The following is a 17,437-nucleotide window of genomic DNA, read 5'->3' on the forward strand; positions in this document are numbered from 1 at the left end:
TGTCCAGTAAGCCTGCCCCTAGGGTCTGGCGGCCACTGCAGCCCGGACGGAGCCCCGCAGGTGCCGTCAGAGGCGGAGGAGACTGTGTCGGTTGGCAGCTGTTTCGCGTCAGAGGACACGACCGAGGACTCAGGAGTGATGAGTTCTCCCTCAGACATCGTCTCTCTAGACTCGCAGCAGGACAGCGTGAAATCCAAAGACAAGTGGGCCACAGACCAGGAAGACTGCAGTGACCAGGACCTCGCTGGAACCCCAGACCTGGGACCCCAGAAGAGCCCCCTGTGGGAAAAGAATGGCTCTGAGAACGCACATCTGAGGTGAGTCACGGGAAGGATGGGTGGGTACGGATGTCACAGCCAGATCTGTGTCTCAAAGGAGGGTCTTTTGTCCCAGGATCCAACACGTGCTATCGCAGCCCGCTCTGCACCAGGGGCCCCCACCCTGATTCATGGCGGCCACTCTAAGTCCTGTCTCTGTGCGTCCGTGCATCCGCAGTAACTTACACAGACTGTGCAAGAGTGCTCTCTTTGGTTTGGCACCGTAGTGTATGTTTCTACTCAACATCATGTTAGTAAGATTTATCCATGATGATATGTGTGTTGTTCATTCATTTACCCATTTTCTTAATAATGAACACAGATTTTTCTAGTTTTTCAGGGATAGAAAGCAATGAGCAAGAAACATGTATCTCTATTTATATGTAGAGACTGTTCTAGAAGGAAAAACTGACAGGAAAGACTCATCTTCAGCTTTGTGGAATACCTGAAATGCGTGTACAGTTGGCAGGCCCCCGGGTGTCTGTGAGGTCTCCTTGTCACATACCGATGCCAGTAATTAAGATCAGTAGGCATTTTGAGCTTTGCCAGCATGTAGGCGTCAGATGGCATCTCATGTAGCTTTCATTTACAGTTCTCTGATTTGGAAGGATGAGCATCTTGTCATATATTCATTAGCAATTTGCATTTCATATTGTATTAATTGCCTTTTCATAGCCTTTGCCCCTTTTTAAAAAGTTGTTATGTTTGTCCTGACCTGCTGGCTCACTCCAGTAATCCCATTTTGGCAGGCTGAAATAGGAGGATTGCTTGAGCCCAGGAGTTCAAGACCAGCATGGGCAATATAGTGAGATCTTGTCTCTACAAAAAAATTTAAAAATTAGCTGAGCATGGTAGTACATGCCTGTAGTCCCAGCTACTCTGGAGGCTGAGATGGGAGGATCGCTTGAGCCCAGGAGGTGGAGGTTGCAGTGAGTTGAGATTCTACCACTGTACTCCAACCTGGACAATAGAGCAAGACCCTGTCTCAAAAAAAAAAAATTGAATTAAATTAAAAATTATTCACTTTTTTTGATTATTAAATTCTCCTTTGTCAGTTATTTGCACATGGGGTGTCTCTAAGTCTGTGGCTTGAATTTAACTGTTTTCTTTTCTTGTACAATGATTGTCTTTACATTTTAATTTTATTTTTCCTTTTTCTCTCAGATGTGTATAATCTTTGCCTATTTAAGAGATCCTTCCCATACCCTGAAAGACTAAAGATAGTCAGAATTTCTTGTAAAACTCTTAGTGTTGTTTTCTCACATTTGGGCTCTCCTGTACCTGGGTTTATTTTTGCTTGTGATGTGAAGAAGGATCTATTTTTCCCCACTGATTCCTGTCCCCACTGTGGGCAGGCAGTGTCCATGTCATGTTGTTCCGTTCCAGCACTCTTTCTGTAGCACAGGTGTATTTGTCCATCTCTGAACCAACACCACACTGTCAGGATCCCTTTCTTTATTCTTAGGCAGAAAGGTATGTTGAGTTTCTTCAGCCCACCAATATTTTTCATCTTTTAGGTAACTTTAAGAACTCATTAAATAAATATTATGGAAATGTTAATAGAAGTAAGGTAAAATGGGCCTGGTGCAGTGGCTCAAGCCTATAATCCCAGCACTTTGGGAGGCTCTGATGGGCGTGTCACCTGAGGTCAGGAGTTCAAGACCAGCCTGGCCAACATGGCGAAACCCCATCTCTACCAAAAACACAAAAATTAGCTGGGTATGGTGGTGCTTGCCTGTAGTCCCAGCTACTCAGGAGGATAAGGCGGGAGAATCGCTTGAAGCTGGGAACAGAGGTTGCAGTGAACTGAGATCGTACCACTGCACTCCCACCTGGGTGACAGAGACTCCATCTCAAAAATAACAATAATAATAATAAAGTAAAATGATTTAATGAAATAGTTTATAAGCCAGTCACTAAAATGAGCAAATGCTTTCATAATATATTTTTTAGATTTTGTTCCAAGACTATTTATATGAACACACAAATCTGTATCTGGTTAATGTCATTGTCTTATCAATAATAATTTATATTTCTTTATACCTAACAGTTTGTCATGAGCACTTCCCCATGTTGTTACACACACTCCCTAATAACTTTAAAGTACAGCTCTTCAATTCTAAGGATGACTCCAAGACCAAGTCTATATTTCATCAGAAAGGAAATTCGAAGGCAGCATTTGAGCCCTTCCTACCTACCCCACACAGGATGCATTTTGCTGAGGTTAGCCTGTGTTGTTTACATCTGTGCGAACAGAGGAAAATTGTGGCATTTTTTCCTTTTAGTCACTTAACCTAAAGAAAAAACGCTTTCTACAGTAATCTCCAAGTCTGTTCTGCTGTTTGCATGGGGATTGCACAGGTGTGTGTTCCACATCTGAAACTAATCAGACGTGGGTAACTCTGCACCCGAGGGATTCTGCCCATAGGACTCATTGTTTGCTTTGCTGGTGCTGACCCTTGATGTAAAATCTTGCTGATTTCTATCCAAATAATGGGAGCTAATGTTGACTATGGCCACAGCCAGGATAATCATTGAGTCTTTGGAACCTGATGCTTTATGCAAACAGGGAACATGGCGTGTTTTTCTGCCCTCATCTCTGGGGTGCCACTGAATTTGAGAGTGCTGTGGTGGGGAAGGAGGGAGTTTGGGAACCTGATAGACCTACAGTGGAATCTCACCACCGCTAACTGGCTGTTTGGCCTTTAAGAGTCCACCTAATTTTGCCAATCCTTACCTTTTAATCATACACAGTGCAGATATACCACCTGTCTATCAGTTGTGCTGAGCCTGTGAAAAGCCCAGCACGGAAGACACCATGCGTGTTGCATACATAACAAGTAGGACCCACTGTCGGAGCCAATGCTCTTAGTTTAGGAAGTGGGGACCCCATGAATTGCCTTGGACAATCATTGTTCTTCACTGGATTGTGGTCAGCTCATCAGTCAGATGAGGATGAAGGTGATCTCTGAGCCCCTCAGCCCTGTCTGTGATGCTGGGTTATTTGCCCAAGAGTTGGAATTGACTCTGCTCTTGCATGGAATGATGAAAAAAAAAAAAACAGGTTTTTTTTTGTTTTGTTTTGTTTTTTGGTGGGTAGGGGGGTTTCATGGAATGAATATAGTTTTTTGGGTACCGTTTTGAGTTTTTTTTTTTTTATGGGAATTAGCTCAACTGACAAATTAGAAATATTCGGGAATTTCAGCATAGTATATCACATTTTTTCCCAAAATACATGATTTCCAATAAATTTCAGGATTACTCAAAAGCAGTACCTTCAGTGCAATGTAGGGGTTGCAAACATGGATGCCTTAGGGGCCAGGCAGGTGAGAGGTCACAGGCAGTGTGGAAAACACATGCTTTCTCTAAAGAGAGCAGCCCTGCTTCCTCTGTCTGCCTGTCACCCTGTGGGTTATAAACCCAGTGTGGCCAGTTTTTGAAGAGAAGCCAGAAATCTAGATGTTTATGTGAAGTCTCCCAGATTGTAAATGTTGTCAACAGATTCAAGCACTCAGGGTGAAACGAAACACACATGCAAGCTGGGTGTGGCCTGTTCCCAGACATTCACCCTCCTGAGGACTGAAGGGTGCATCGGTTTTTCCACTTCTGTTTGGGAGAAAACAAGATTACTTTGCTTGCCTATTTGCTAACTTTGGAATATCGTTGCAGCTACTCAGGTATTTCCTGTGCTGTATTGCTTGAAAAATATCAATTCACACAGAAATTTGGGAATGCAGAGAGAATCTGCCTTTTTTCATGAAAATAGTGGGTTTCAGAGACAGACTCTGCATTCACGTCTGCAGTGAGCCCTGTCGAACACCTAGGCGGTACGGGGGTGGTAAAGGCAGCGTTGGGGTCAGTCGGGCTGTGCGGGCTGCCCAGGCAGCAGAACGCAGGTGTGGTCCGATGGAGCACTTGATCCCTGCAGTGAGGACCCATGCCTGGGTCCTGACTCAAGGTGAACTGGTGTGAACTGATGAGGGTGCAGAACCCACCACTGTTCACAGGAATGTGGCCTTGACCTTGGCCACCTGCACAGAAGAACCCTATCAGAACACTAAACAGTGGCATCCATGTTCAGACTCCGATGATAGAGAGAAACGAAAGTAAAGAGGAGGCTTTGGCAGTGTGAGCAAAGGCCTGGCAGAGCATCCCCCATTGGCACTGCGAGCTCCTCGTTCATTGTGCCCCTGAAACACATACCCAACACCACCTTGCTCAAGTGGAGGCTGCTCAAAGAAGGCATGACCACTGTGCCTGGTGCCCTGTGCCTGGTCCCTGAGCCCAGCCTCCTGGCCCTATCCTGGATGACCCCCATGCCTGATTTCCACACCTCATCCTGAGCTTTCCATTTGTGCTCCCAGAACCCATGTTCGTCTTGCATGGCAAACGATGAAGATGCAGGACCTGGCTGTGACATGTGTCCATCCCCTCTGAATGCCAGGCCTTAGGGACTCAGGCAAAGCAAAATTCACCTACTGGCTGGCTGGCCGGCAAGGCCAGGCCTCTAGGCTTGGCATGGAGATGGATAGGTTGTGAAGCTGTCCCTGACAGCCCCAGACACCTTGGAAGTGCCTGCTGAAAGCCTCTGCTGTAGTGCCAGTCACCAGGAAAATGAGGATTTCTCATGGTTTGCAACTTGGCCAAGAGGGTGTCTTTATTGCCACCCCTCTGTTACTTGGGTATTCACTAAACACTGCTTGGAAATAGCCTTAAGACCCTTTACCACCTGGGAAGACCCACATGTGTAAGGTCCACATCGCTATGTTCTAGTTTTCTTAGCTGTTCCTCCTTTCTCTGCACCCTGCAAAGGTCACAGTCATCTAGACTCCTTTGGCTAGGCTTGCCTGGGTTCACACACCAACAAGCTGGAGGCGAATGCCGTTTCCTCAAGAGCTCTGCCACCTGTCCAAGGAGAGAGCCACGTTGAGCTGGCCGCAGCTAAAACGTGGCATGTGGCCGTCCTGGCCAAGTGGCATGTTCAGTGCTTGGGTTTTATGTTTAGAGGCTTGACGGGCCTTGCGCTGCTGCAGCTCCTGCTGCATCCATGGCAGCATCGGTGAGTTCCATTCAGTGTCCTTGGAGCCAAGGCGTTAAATTGAAGAGTCTCGGGTTCCATTCAGTGTCCTTGGAGTCAAGGCGTTAAATTGAAGAGTTTCGAGAATAAATACCATGCTTCTAAGAAGAGCAAGTGTGAACGCTTGGTCATAACTGGAGCATGTTACACGTGCTGCGGCAACTTGAAAAGGATGTGTTTTTCATCAAGTCATTTGATTGTATCCAGTCGTAATCTTTCACTGCAAAATAAATCTCCATTGAAACTTGACCTTGTAAAGGGAACATCAGACTTCCAGAGTCTTCCCCTCACCATAGTACAGTAAAGAAACTCCTGAGGAAGAACTCAGCCCAAGAGCTGAACAGGAACAACAGAAATGTGCATGTGGTGGTCGCATTTCATTCTGGGAACACCTGGGCATGGCCCTCAGGGCATGCCTCACACACAGCTCTGCCCTGAACTGAGTGGACTCAGAGAGCCCTTCCAATAGGCATCTGTCCCTTGCATATGACCCCAGCCAATGTTCCTAATACTTAAAGAGCCACTTCATGTGAAGATTGAAGAGTTCACGTTTAGACTGCTTAAGGAAGGAACTGCCTATGGCTGGCAGTGGTGTGCCCAGTGACTTTGCCTCATGGTTCAATTTCCTGGTCAGTAAAATCGAGATAGGCACTACCTTTCCCTTACAATAGTGCCCAGTACATTGCTAGCCTTCAACAAATGGTAGCTGGTGTAATTGTTGCTGATATTGTTATGTACAACTGACTGAGGAAGGGGAGAAATTTGATTTGTTAGGTAATCTTTGTAAGCTGTATCTAGCTCTGATCATCTTCCTCTTTATAATGTGTTTGAAAAGAGATAGACACCTATATGTGTATGTATGTATGTGTATGTATATGTATGGGTATATATGTATCTGTGTGTGTGTGTGTATGTGTGTGTGTGTGTGTGTGTGTGTGTCTGTGTGTACATATATATGAGAGACAGGGAGAGACAGAGGGAGAGAGATGAATTGGGAAGCAGAGGAGACTATTACCTCCTCCTACCTGTAGGGAAGGAACTGTGAAACTAACACTGATTATAAACTTTTGAATCCTGAAAGCAGCCTTGCTATAATCAGGCAATTTATCTAACTGTGTATAATCATTGTGAAAATCAGAGTTCCAGGGTTCCTTTTGGGAACATCAGTTACGCAGGAATGTTGTGAGGAATAAATGAAAGAGATTGAATAAGTGGGTTTCAGGTTTTTCTTTCTTTTTAACAGTAAGGCCAAACTGAAATCATGTGCAGAGCCACCAAAGGTAGAGAGCGGAGCTTCTCCGGTTGAAGGGAGTCTCCCTGGAGTACCCGGTGCCCCATTCCAGCCTGGCAGCCCGTAGTTTCCTTCTCAGCCCCCACTTGTTGCTGCATGCTGGGATGATGGCCACAGAAGTGCTTTGTGAGGAGCTATGCTGTGAAGGCTTGCGGCTAAGAGGAGCCTTATGGGACTGAGGGCCCATAGTGAAAGGTGCAGAGGGACCCAGATCATACCAGCCAATTGAAACCTGGTGACTGCAGAAACTTTGTGACCACAGGAGCATTTAGAAACATTTAGCACCACCTAGAACCCTGAAACTTCATTGTTAACTGAAAGGTGATTATGCAGCTCATGATTATATAAGAGTGCACAGATTATGTACAAACACTATGCTTTTTTTTTTTTTTTTTTGAGACAGTCTTGCTCTGTCACCCAAGCTATAGGACAGTGGTGCAATCTCAGCTCACTGTAACCTCCACCTCCTGGGTTCAAGCGATTCTCCCGCCTCAACCTCTACAGTAGCTGGAATTAACAGGTGCACGCCACACCATGCCTGGCTAAGTTTTGTATTTTTAGTAGAGATGGGGTTTCACCGTATTGGCCAGGCTGGTCTCGAACTCCTGACCTCAAGTGATCTGCCCGCCTTGGCTTGCCAAAGTGCTGGGATTACCAACATGAGCCACTGCACCCAGCTACTATGCCACTGTATACAAAGGACTTGAGCATGGGCAGACTTTGTTGTCTATGGGAGATTCTAGAACCAATGCCCCTTTCCTCAGATACAGAGAGAGGATTGCATAAGGACTTTGTGACTGCAGGATCATTTAGAAGCATTTTCTACATCCCAGACCCCTTCAAGAACCCTGAAACTTTGTGACTGCATTTACAAAGGAGTGTTTAAAACACATGTGAGATCTTGGAGAGTGGCCGTGTCCAGTATGTGTGTGGCTGCTGAGCGTTTGTCGAGCGTCTGGTTCAAATTGACACGGGCTGTATGTAAGTGCAAAATATGCATCAAATCTGGTGCTGCAAGAAAGCACTTTGTATTAACTGCAGGCAGAAAGCACTAGAGTATTTTATTAAAATTAATTCTACCTATTTCTTTATACTTTCTTAATGTCACTGTAAGATTTTAAATTATGCATGTGGCTCATGTTGTATTGGGTACCATTGTTCCAGGACTCTGAAGCTTTGCTAATACAGGAACAAGTACAAATGGAATGGAGAGGTTGAGCACATGTGACTGTCATCAACTGTGTATTTTCCCAGGCTTCTTGCCTTTAGTTTATCAAGTAATGGTTTTGAAATCACAGGAGTTGTTTTGGTTATCATTAACAAATTGGATTGATACCTAACAGCAATGTCTTTCTCCTCTCAGACTTGCTTTTTTTTTTCTTCTTCTTCTTCTTCATTAATTCTGCCATTGTACTAAATTGCTTAAGGAAACTCTTCTAGCCTCATCAAAAAGGAAAAAAAAGTGACCTCATGTGCTGTGAATCCGTCTTGTACATTTCAGATTGGTGCGATGCAGCCCATTCTCCCTCATAGCAAGTGAAAACAAGAAATCAAAAAGCGCTTTTGGCTCCTGGCACTCACTGGATGTGACTGCCTCTAGTTCTCGTTTTTGCTGGAGGCTGGGGTGTGAATGCAGAGTGTCAGCAAGCCCTGCACACACCCACCGGGTGGGTCGCTCACCCCGCCACTCTCTGAGCACCCCAAGAGCCTGGGCCCAAGGACGCAGGTCCACTTCCTGGTTTGAGACTTGCCGGTGCTGAGCTGTGTCCCTCATATTGCATGCCGCAGTAGCCTAAACATTCATGTTCCCTTCCGAGTCCCCAGCTCCATGTGAAAAAATAACTCTGCAATACTTATCCAACACGTGCAGCCTGATAGCAAAATGTCTGCCCTGTGTTTGTTTGCATTTTATTTTCTTGGCCTTAAGCCAGAACAAAGTGTCAATAAGGAACATGTCTAAAGATTGGGATATGTGTTGGGTGGGGAAGGAAGCCCGGGAGAAAAACATCTGGGCAGGTTTACTTTAAGCTAACAGAGGCCAATGTTTCTTGCTGACTGCTAACTCTTCAGGGACACATACCTAAGGCTCCCCTGCTAAGCCCACAGGGAGCTCTCCTCCAATCCAGTGACTAAGGGCATAAATCTGGTGGTTTGACCCAAGAGAGAGGAATGTTTATAATCCATTAGTAACCCTTTGGAGAGAAGTAGATGGGAGTTAGGAACGAAGGAAAATACCGCTCTCACTCCCTCCTCCTTTCTTACACTGGAAAGTAAATTCGATCCATTGCCATTGGCTCTGGCTTTTGCTGGAGAATCCGTTCACACATGCTCAGAATACATCCTCCCCTGTATCACATCAAGAGAAGAGCAAGCTGCTTTTCTTCCCTCTCTCAGAGATGCCAGGAGTTTGGCAGCTTCAGGAGAAACACCAAACAAGGTCCTGGGCTGCCTGGGGGCCAGACCTTACCACGGCACACACAGGCTGGGAGCTCTTAGCTCGTGTCCACTCTTTCTTTCAGGGTAAGCAGGTCCCCGAGGAGCCAGCCCCACACTGAAGTGTCGGGAGCAAAGCTGGAGCAGAGATGGGATGCTGAGTTACCAGCAGGGCCTGGAACCACATGGCAGCATCCAGGGCAACCCTGCAGTGTCAAGTGAAGCCAAAGGCAGGAGGGAGCTGGACAGGAAAGAACACAGGGATGAAGGACTAGGATTGATCCCAGGGTCCCCGCACTCTGGAAAGGCAGCTGTAAGTGGTGGGTAGGAGAGAAACCAGCTCAGAAGCAGCCCCAAGCTCCTGGAGCTGGCCTCCTGCTACTCTGTAGGGCAGTGAGCCGGGAGCCTGGGAGGAGGAACATGTTGAAGGACTGAGACTGTTCAGACTTTGTGCAGCCTTCCTGTTACAGTTTCAGGCTGACAGCCATACGCTGAGATCGCTAAGCACTCAGTAACAAAACAAAGTGCATACCGTGTGCGGTGTAAGAAAAATACAAACTCCTTTGCAGGAAAGAATTCTTGTTCACTAAAGGACAAAAATATCCTTTTAAATTTTGCTGGCTAAAACTCTGCTCTATCACTGAAGCTGCTTTGAACTCAAACAAGCACAGTTCTAAAGAAAAAGGGTAATTCATCCTTTTCAATAAGTCACTCTGGTTGGTTTCTTGTCTAGATTTCTGTCACCCCCTTCTCCAAAGGTACTCGCTATTTTTATATCATCACAATGTTTCCATGTATGTGTGTGCTGATTTCTTCATATAACATGCTAGCATAAGCATGGGTCTGTGTTTCTACGTCAACTTTATGATTATATTTACTGATTTTGATGCACTTTGAAATTTACGTGTAATAACTTGGGAAACTACCTACTTCTGGACATTTTAGAATTCTTACATGAACCCAGTGAACATTGTTGTATTTGTAGTTTTCCTTCTGTTGAGTTATTTCCTTAAGGCAGATTATTAAAAGAGAGATTAATGGGCCAAAGTTCTTACAGAGATAGTGATTTTTGTTTGTGTGTTTCTTGATGCCTGTTTCCACATTGCTTCCCAGTTAAAACCTGTAGCATCAAGTGTGGGTCTCTCAGACTCATCGCATCTTCATCAGCTTGGGGCGGGATTTTTAGGGGGTTTTGGTGGTGATGGTGGTGGTGTTGGGGTTTTTTTGTTCGTTTGTTCTGCTATTTTGCAAAATGGTAGAGTCAGTGGTGTTTTTATCTTGTTTGCTTTTTTAAAATTCTTATTGCTACCATTCCATTCCATGTCTCACAGTGACGTGATTAAGCATACTTTAAAATAAAGGCAAATACTTTGAAGTAAAAGTATGTCTATAATTTCGGCTGGGCTTTAAGCATCCTAAACTAAGAGCAAGCATTTAAAAAGTTTTCCATCTTTCCAAGTTTTAAATCTGTTTCCATTTCAGAATGCTCTTTTATATAGCAGTTTCCATTTTTCTCTACGATAGATTTTATTAAAAATTTAAATGTATTTAAACCATCACATTTCATGCAAGAGAAAAGCACAGCTTTAGTAAAGTGCGTTCACATAATTAAAGTCTATGGCAAAAGCAATAGGGAAGACAGTCGTGCCCCTCTGTGGTCCTTATTAATGGGTCCGCATGCACACACATCTCCAACCAGCCCCTTTGTGTAACTTGTCAGAGGACATTAGCTGAAACTAATCTGGAAGCCACTTCCTGGCTCCCAAATGGACATAGTCACCAAGTAAGAAAGACTCATTTATCAGAATAAAAACTTTGCTACGTGAGGATTGTGCAAAGCTTATTTCATGCATCATTATCTGGGCCTGATTAGCAATGATGGAAATTGGTCCTTAATTTTTAACCATCAGCGGAAAACAGACCTTCAGCTTTCACCGAAGATAGACAATTGCCATAGACATGTCTCTGTGTTTTCTGCACAATAGGAAAACAGAGGCAAGAGCCCTTGCAAAGACAGTTTTTAAATTGTTTTGGCAGCAGTTGTCTCACAGATGCCATTGTCCCTGTGACGCAAATAATGCCAGATCCGGCTCTCCGAGCAGGCCGGTTGACATCTTCCTGGCTGCCCCATGCCACGGGGGCCACGTTCTGTGTTGTGGCCCCAGATGCAGCTGGTCCTTTCTGGGCTTTGGGATAGGCAGGCCTGGTTCTGGATGCCAGTGTGACCCGGGCAGCTCTGTAGTCTCTCTGTACATGGTTTCATCTCTCTACAGCAGTGACAGCAACACCACCTACCTGAAAAACCGCTTGTGAGGGTTATAATAAGATAATTGGTGCAAGGCAAGCAGGCAGGCCTCACGCTGCTGGGAGCTTCCTCCTGTTGAGTCTGAGAGGAGGCCCTTGAAAAGGGGCTTGCGGGGTCAAGGGTGGAGCAGTTATTCCTTTTCCTGTTGCCATGAGGACTTTCGGACCATCCTCATTGTCTTTATGTCCCAGTTCAAGATCCCAGGGAGTTCAGCTCTGCAAGTGGCGTTATCAGGTCCCTATCACCCACCCAGGGCAGGAATTAAGCCCAAGTAAACGTAGACTCTGTAAAAGTCTTGATAGTAGAGGAGTGAAATGTCTCCATTTCTGAGTCTGGTAGGGTGGGCCAGTGCTAGGGTAGGCACAGATGGAGGCTGAGCTTATAAAGTTGGTGGGACTTTTGGGAACACTCCCCCACGCAGCCCTGCACAACCCTCCCCATGGGACTCCTCACAGCAGGAGGATCCTGCGCCAGAGGTATGTAGCCTCTATCACCGGGACCTCGAAGGATGCTGCACTCAAATCCCCAAGTGCCGAGGAACAGCCAGGCTGTGCAGTGTGGAGGGGAGGTGGACCAGCCCCCAGCCAAGTGCACATGCTTGGCCTCCAGATGGCTTCAATCCCTCTTGCCAGGTGCAGGGGACTGCTGTAGTGCAATGCAGAGATGCAAGCAAATCCTGGGGCACATGAACCTGTCTTTTGTGCAGTGCAATTACAACTTTGACTTCAGTCTGCAGAGCGAATGAAACTGTGTGTGGTTTGGTTACTGTAACATTTTGGGGCCACACACACCACACATCACATGCACACCACATACAAGACATCCTCCACACATGCACACACCCTACGTGCATCTCCCACGCATGTGTACACACATGAGGGACACACACCATATATCACATGCACACCACATACAAGACACATACTTTACACATGTACATACCCTCCATGCATCTCACACACACATGCACACACATGGAGGACACACACCATATATCACATGCACACCACATACAAGACACATGCTTTACACATGTGCACACCCTACATGCATCCCACACACGTGCACACACGGGGGACACACACACCCATGAACATACAATCTGCGTCTCGGTAATTCTGAGGACAGCAGTAGTACAGTGAGTATGTGACTGCCTGAATTTGAGTATGAGCTGTTCTATCTTCAGATATTCCTGGAAAGGAGTACATTAAATCAATAGTAAGAGAAATTGAGTGCTCCTCCTTCCTCTTTGGTCTTCCCTAGAACTGAAAAAGCTGCCACAGCCTCAAATGATGAAGACCTGTTCATTACTGGACAGTTCCATAAAACCCTTGCAGAACTTGATGAAGACCTGGAAGGTAAGAACCACCTGATTACTGCTTTGATATTATGCTACGTGAAAGTAGGTGCCCACAGTAACTTCCTCTGAGCATACTTTGATATATCTATGTGAGGAACCAGCCTTCAGAAGGAATTCCAGGTCAGTTTGGTGAAAGCCTGGATGTGAAGCACAAGTTTCCAGTAGACTGCTTTTTATCTGGGCTGCCAAGCAGTACCCGTAAACATCCAGACAGCTGCCTACAGTGTGCTCTGAATACTTCTAATTTTGTCCATTAACAAGTATGCCGCACAGGTTTAAGAATAAAAAGGGTGGCAAAAAAGATAATCAGATTTCTTCATTAAGACTTCTCTTAATTTGCTAATATATGGCGTATCTCTCAATGAGATATACTCAGCCTTTTGACCACAATGAAGCCGTTTTTAATGGAGCATCTCATGGCATTGATATTATGTTGATATATTTTGCAGAAATGATACTGCAAGGCCAAAGCAGGTGGCAAGTAATTGCAGTAAACAGCTAGGGAACCTTTCAAACAAAGGAGCTGTGTTATTTTCTCCAATGCACATGTTGAAAATAAACTAAAAATTAGGCATTTATCACACCTTAAAACAAAACGAGAGAAAGAAGAGAACAGACTGCAGAACTGAATCGTCGTTTTGTCTGACTCACTTTCCAGTTTCCTGTCCTGAGAATGTATAGTTGACAGAGCTAACAGTCTGAATCAGCCGTAGTGTGTCCTGCAAGTTCTCACCCCAGGACCAGTATCGTGCTTGCAAGAGCCACGATAATTCTGAGATACTCGATCGAGGCTTAGTCATCTGCCTCCTTAAGAAGTTAAAGCTAGAGCCAGTGGTCCTCTCAATTTTGTTGTGCTTCTGGCGGACATGAGAAACATGGAGGTCAAAACCCGCAACTCACTTTCATGTTCCTGTGTTGAGACAGGTTTTTCCAGAGGCTTGGATCTAGAAAACTAGTTTTTAAAGTGAAGAGTGTTAGCAGACTGTTGCAACTGAATACCTTGCCTTGAAGTATCATGGGTCTGCAAACAGCTGTGTTGAGTAACAAAAGCTGAGATTCTCGCCGCAGGCATATTATGTAGATTACAAACCCAAATAACATTTTCAAACGTATGTAAATAATGTGTATTCAAAAGTTAACCTCAGGGAAATCGAAGTTGTGGCTGCAATTACACTAAGTAATTGGCGTGGGAAACATCTGTGATCTGTGTTTGTCCCTCTTTGCAGAAATGGAAGACAGCTATGAAACAGACACCAGCTCCCTCAGCAACTCCATCCATGGTGCATCCAGCCACTGCCCACAGGATGCCACGATTCCCCACGGCGACACGGATGCAATCCCAGTAACATTCATAGGGGAAGTTTCAGATGATCCTGTGGATTTGGGGTTGCTTTCCAACAGAAACAACAACGCTGGGTCTTTCAATTCAGAAGGTGTTTCCAGCAGGAGAGCCTCCCTGACGCCACTGCAGGCTGAGCACAGCCAGCCCCATGGAAAGGCGAGGGAAGAGGTAATTGCCCTGCACCCCACTTCCCGTGACATTGGAAAAGGAATCCGTGTGGCCTTATCCAACATTCATAAAGATGGGGATCTAATGGAAACGGCGCCCAGGGTGACTTCTTTGGCTTCAGATCTTCACACAGACACCCTAAATGCGAAAGTGAAAGACAAGCTGCATGGCTGTGCTGACGGGGAGAGGACTCAGGCCACGGAGAGAGAGAATTCCCAACCAGAGAATGCAAAGGAGAGCCACCATAAAAACGCGGCTTTGGCACTGACGTCACGGCACCAGCGAGGCCAAAACCCGGGGAGAAGCTACGGACTTAAGCACGGTCTCACAACATACAAAATTATTCCTCCAAAGTCAGAGATGCGATGTTACGACAGAGATGCGTCCCTCTCCACCGGCGCCATTAAGATTGATGAGCTGGGGAACCTGGTGAGTCCCCATGCCACCGCCATCAGGATCATTTCCCTGTCTTCATCTGTGCCTGAAGCAGAATCTCAGCCCATTGGGAAAGTCAAAGAGTTCTGGAGGTGCAACTCCGTGGAAAAACACCCAGGCCGGCCCTCGGAGAGCTCTGCCAGGGGACCCCCCTCCACCCCTGCGCCCACCCCAACGCAGCACTCAGAGAGCAGAATCCAAGCAGACCCCAAGCCAATATCACTCCAGCAGCAGTCTACCCTCCACGAGGGCCAGAACCCCCTAGAGGGGAGGAGAAGCCAGCCACCCACTGTGGGCATGGGTCATGTGAAGGTGCCAGCAGCTCACACCACAGAAGTCACATTTCTCAAGCCTCAGAGAAGAACGTCCAGCCAGTATGTGGCCTCTGCCATTGCCAAGCGCATAGGACCCCCGAAAGTCCACGCCGATGTGGTGAGGCCACACGGTCATGCTGAGAAGCCTTCTGCAGGCAGCGTGCCAGTGCTGGCTGCACCGCCTGTCACTGTGAAAGATGACAGGACCTGCAGCCCACACTCAGAGACACAAGGATGGAAGGACGGTGCCCAGCGGCCCTGTGTCACCCTTCCCGACAACCACAGGGAAGACTTGGCAGTGGGAGCCCCTCATAGTGGAGAGCTCAGTGGCCCACACAGGATGTTATCTACTCAAGACAGTCGTGCTGCTCCCCACAGAAGCTCCTGTTTTTCGCTGGTTCAGTCTTCCCAGAGGGATCAGGTTTCTGTGGGACAGAGCTGTGGTCTCGGTGGAAAGCAAAGCACAAGTAACCAGGAGGCCAGCTCAGCATCTGAGCCCAGACACGCACCTGACGGTACAGACCTGCCCGCTCCGCACACGTCGGATGCCCAGGCCTGCAGCAGGGAGCTGGCCAATGGCTCCATGTGCGCCCCAGGCTGCGGCGAGCCTTCCCACCCTCCAGGAGGGTCTGGCACAGAAAGCCGCATTCTCCTAGAAAGAGAGGAAAAGCCCAATGTGATCACTACAGATGGAAATGAAACAGACGGTATTTGGCCACCCAGCATTTTTGGGCCGAAGAAAAAATTCAAACCTGTTGTCCAGAGACCAGTCCCCAAAGACACATCCCTGCACTCTGCCCTGATGGAAGCCATCCACTCTGCTGGAGGGAAGGACAGTCTCCGCAAGGTGAGGATGGCAGCCTCCGGCAGGCCGCAGGAAGCTCCTGGGCAGGCCTTCCACACCTGCCCACTTCGGTGTGCAGGTCTCAGAGCCTCAGCATAGAGCAGAGGAGTGAGGCAGGATGAGGAAAACAGTGAGGATTACCACATATGTTCCATTTTAACTAGAATTCCCAGCCTTCTCTTCCAGATGTTTGTACTGAACTACTAAAGGGCCAGAATGCATGGGTGTGAGGCTAATCACACTGACTTCTGGCCCCTGGCTGCCCTGTGGGAAAGGTGACAGCCAGTAATGTCCATCCACAAGGCCAGAGGAGTAGAGACGCCGGGGCAGGGCCATGCGTGTGATCATCCTTGAACAATGGAACGGGGGAGAAAATTCAAATGCATATGGGTCACTTCTTTCCCATACGCATTTGTAGCAGCAGTGAACTGTCATTCTTCAGTAACACAGTAGTAATTTTAGGACAGGCCTTGCCCATTGTCTAGGCACTTAACATGCCACGAGTATTATCTCATTTAAATGCTACACCAACGCTGATAATGACGGGATATTTTTTTCCATTGTGCAGATGAGGTAACTGAGGGCACAGTGAGGCCAAGGGGCCTGGTCCAAGGTCAGGCACTAGCTAGTGAGGGCCCTGGATTCTCTTCTGGGTCTGCAAGATGTAAACACACGCGTCTGCTCTGCAACACTCAGTGTACAGCAGGAATGGTCTGTCATTAAGAGGTAGTTGTTTGAAACTACCCCAGATGTGCAGTCTTTGATTCTTATGTCTGCTTTCTCATAGACAGGGGTGTCAAATTGACCCTATAGGCTTCAGCTGACATGAGCGGGTTTTCTTTTCTCTTTTTTCTTTTTTCTTTTTTCTTTTTTTTTTTTTTAAGACAGAGTCCTGCTCTGTGGCCCAGGCTGGAGTGCAGTAGCACAATCTTGGCTAACTGCAACCTCCACCTCCCAGTTCAAATGATTCTCCTGCCTCAGCCTCCCGAGTAGTTAGGATTATAGGCATGAGCCACCGCACCTGGCCCACGAGTGGGTTTTCTTATGAGCTGCCTTACACTCGGCATTTCCCCATGTTCTCAGTGGGGAACTACCCCTGGCTAGTGGATGTGGGCAGTTACGTTAGGTGACATTGTAAATATTCCAGACAGCAGAACGCGCTACGGAGGACAGGCCTGCAAAACTGTCCTGCGTGGAGACAGAGGGCGAGCGATCTGCACTGCTGGCGGCCATCCGCGGGCACAGCGGCGCCTGCGGCCTGAGGAAGGTAAGAGGTGAAGGACCTTCCATTGGGGCCAGGAGCTCAAACCCAACCACCCCTTCTCCCCAGGACCTGGGGCTGCAGAAGCTTCTGTTCTTTCTAGTGGATGGTGAACCATCCGTCTTCAGAGTGGCGAGCCCAGCCTGCCTGGGACACTGGAGTGGACACGCTGCTCCAGGGTTCTGGGGCAGCCCCTGCCAAGGAACAGTAAGAGGTTCCAGAGACTCTCTCAGCCTTTGCTGCAGCACAGTTCCTTCCTGTGCCTAGAACTGAGCACTTTTCCAAGTTCA

The 17,437-nt window shown here is 47.1% G+C and overlaps 1 protein-coding gene across 7 annotated transcripts in view; it reads left to right on the forward strand.

Annotated features, from left to right (window-relative positions):
• The window catches only part of COBL (cordon-bleu WH2 repeat protein), a 289,733-nt gene that overhangs the window by 261,735 nt on the left and 10,561 nt on the right, over positions 1–17,437 (forward strand). For all 7 annotated transcript variants that reach the window (XM_074379677.1, XM_074379671.1, XM_074379674.1 and 4 more), the window contains 4 exons: positions 8–317; positions 12,687–12,781; positions 14,010–15,889; positions 17,034–17,153. In XM_074379677.1, coding sequence (XP_074235778.1) covers positions 8–317; positions 12,687–12,781; positions 14,010–15,889; positions 17,034–17,153 — 2,405 coding nt within the window. The remainder of the gene's footprint in view (positions 1–7; positions 318–12,686; positions 12,782–14,009; positions 15,890–17,033; positions 17,154–17,437) is intronic.

This window comes from Saimiri boliviensis, chromosome 10, assembly GCF_048565385.1.
Source record: "Saimiri boliviensis isolate mSaiBol1 chromosome 10, mSaiBol1.pri, whole genome shotgun sequence".
Classification (NCBI taxonomy): domain Eukaryota; kingdom Metazoa; phylum Chordata; class Mammalia; order Primates; family Cebidae; genus Saimiri; species Saimiri boliviensis.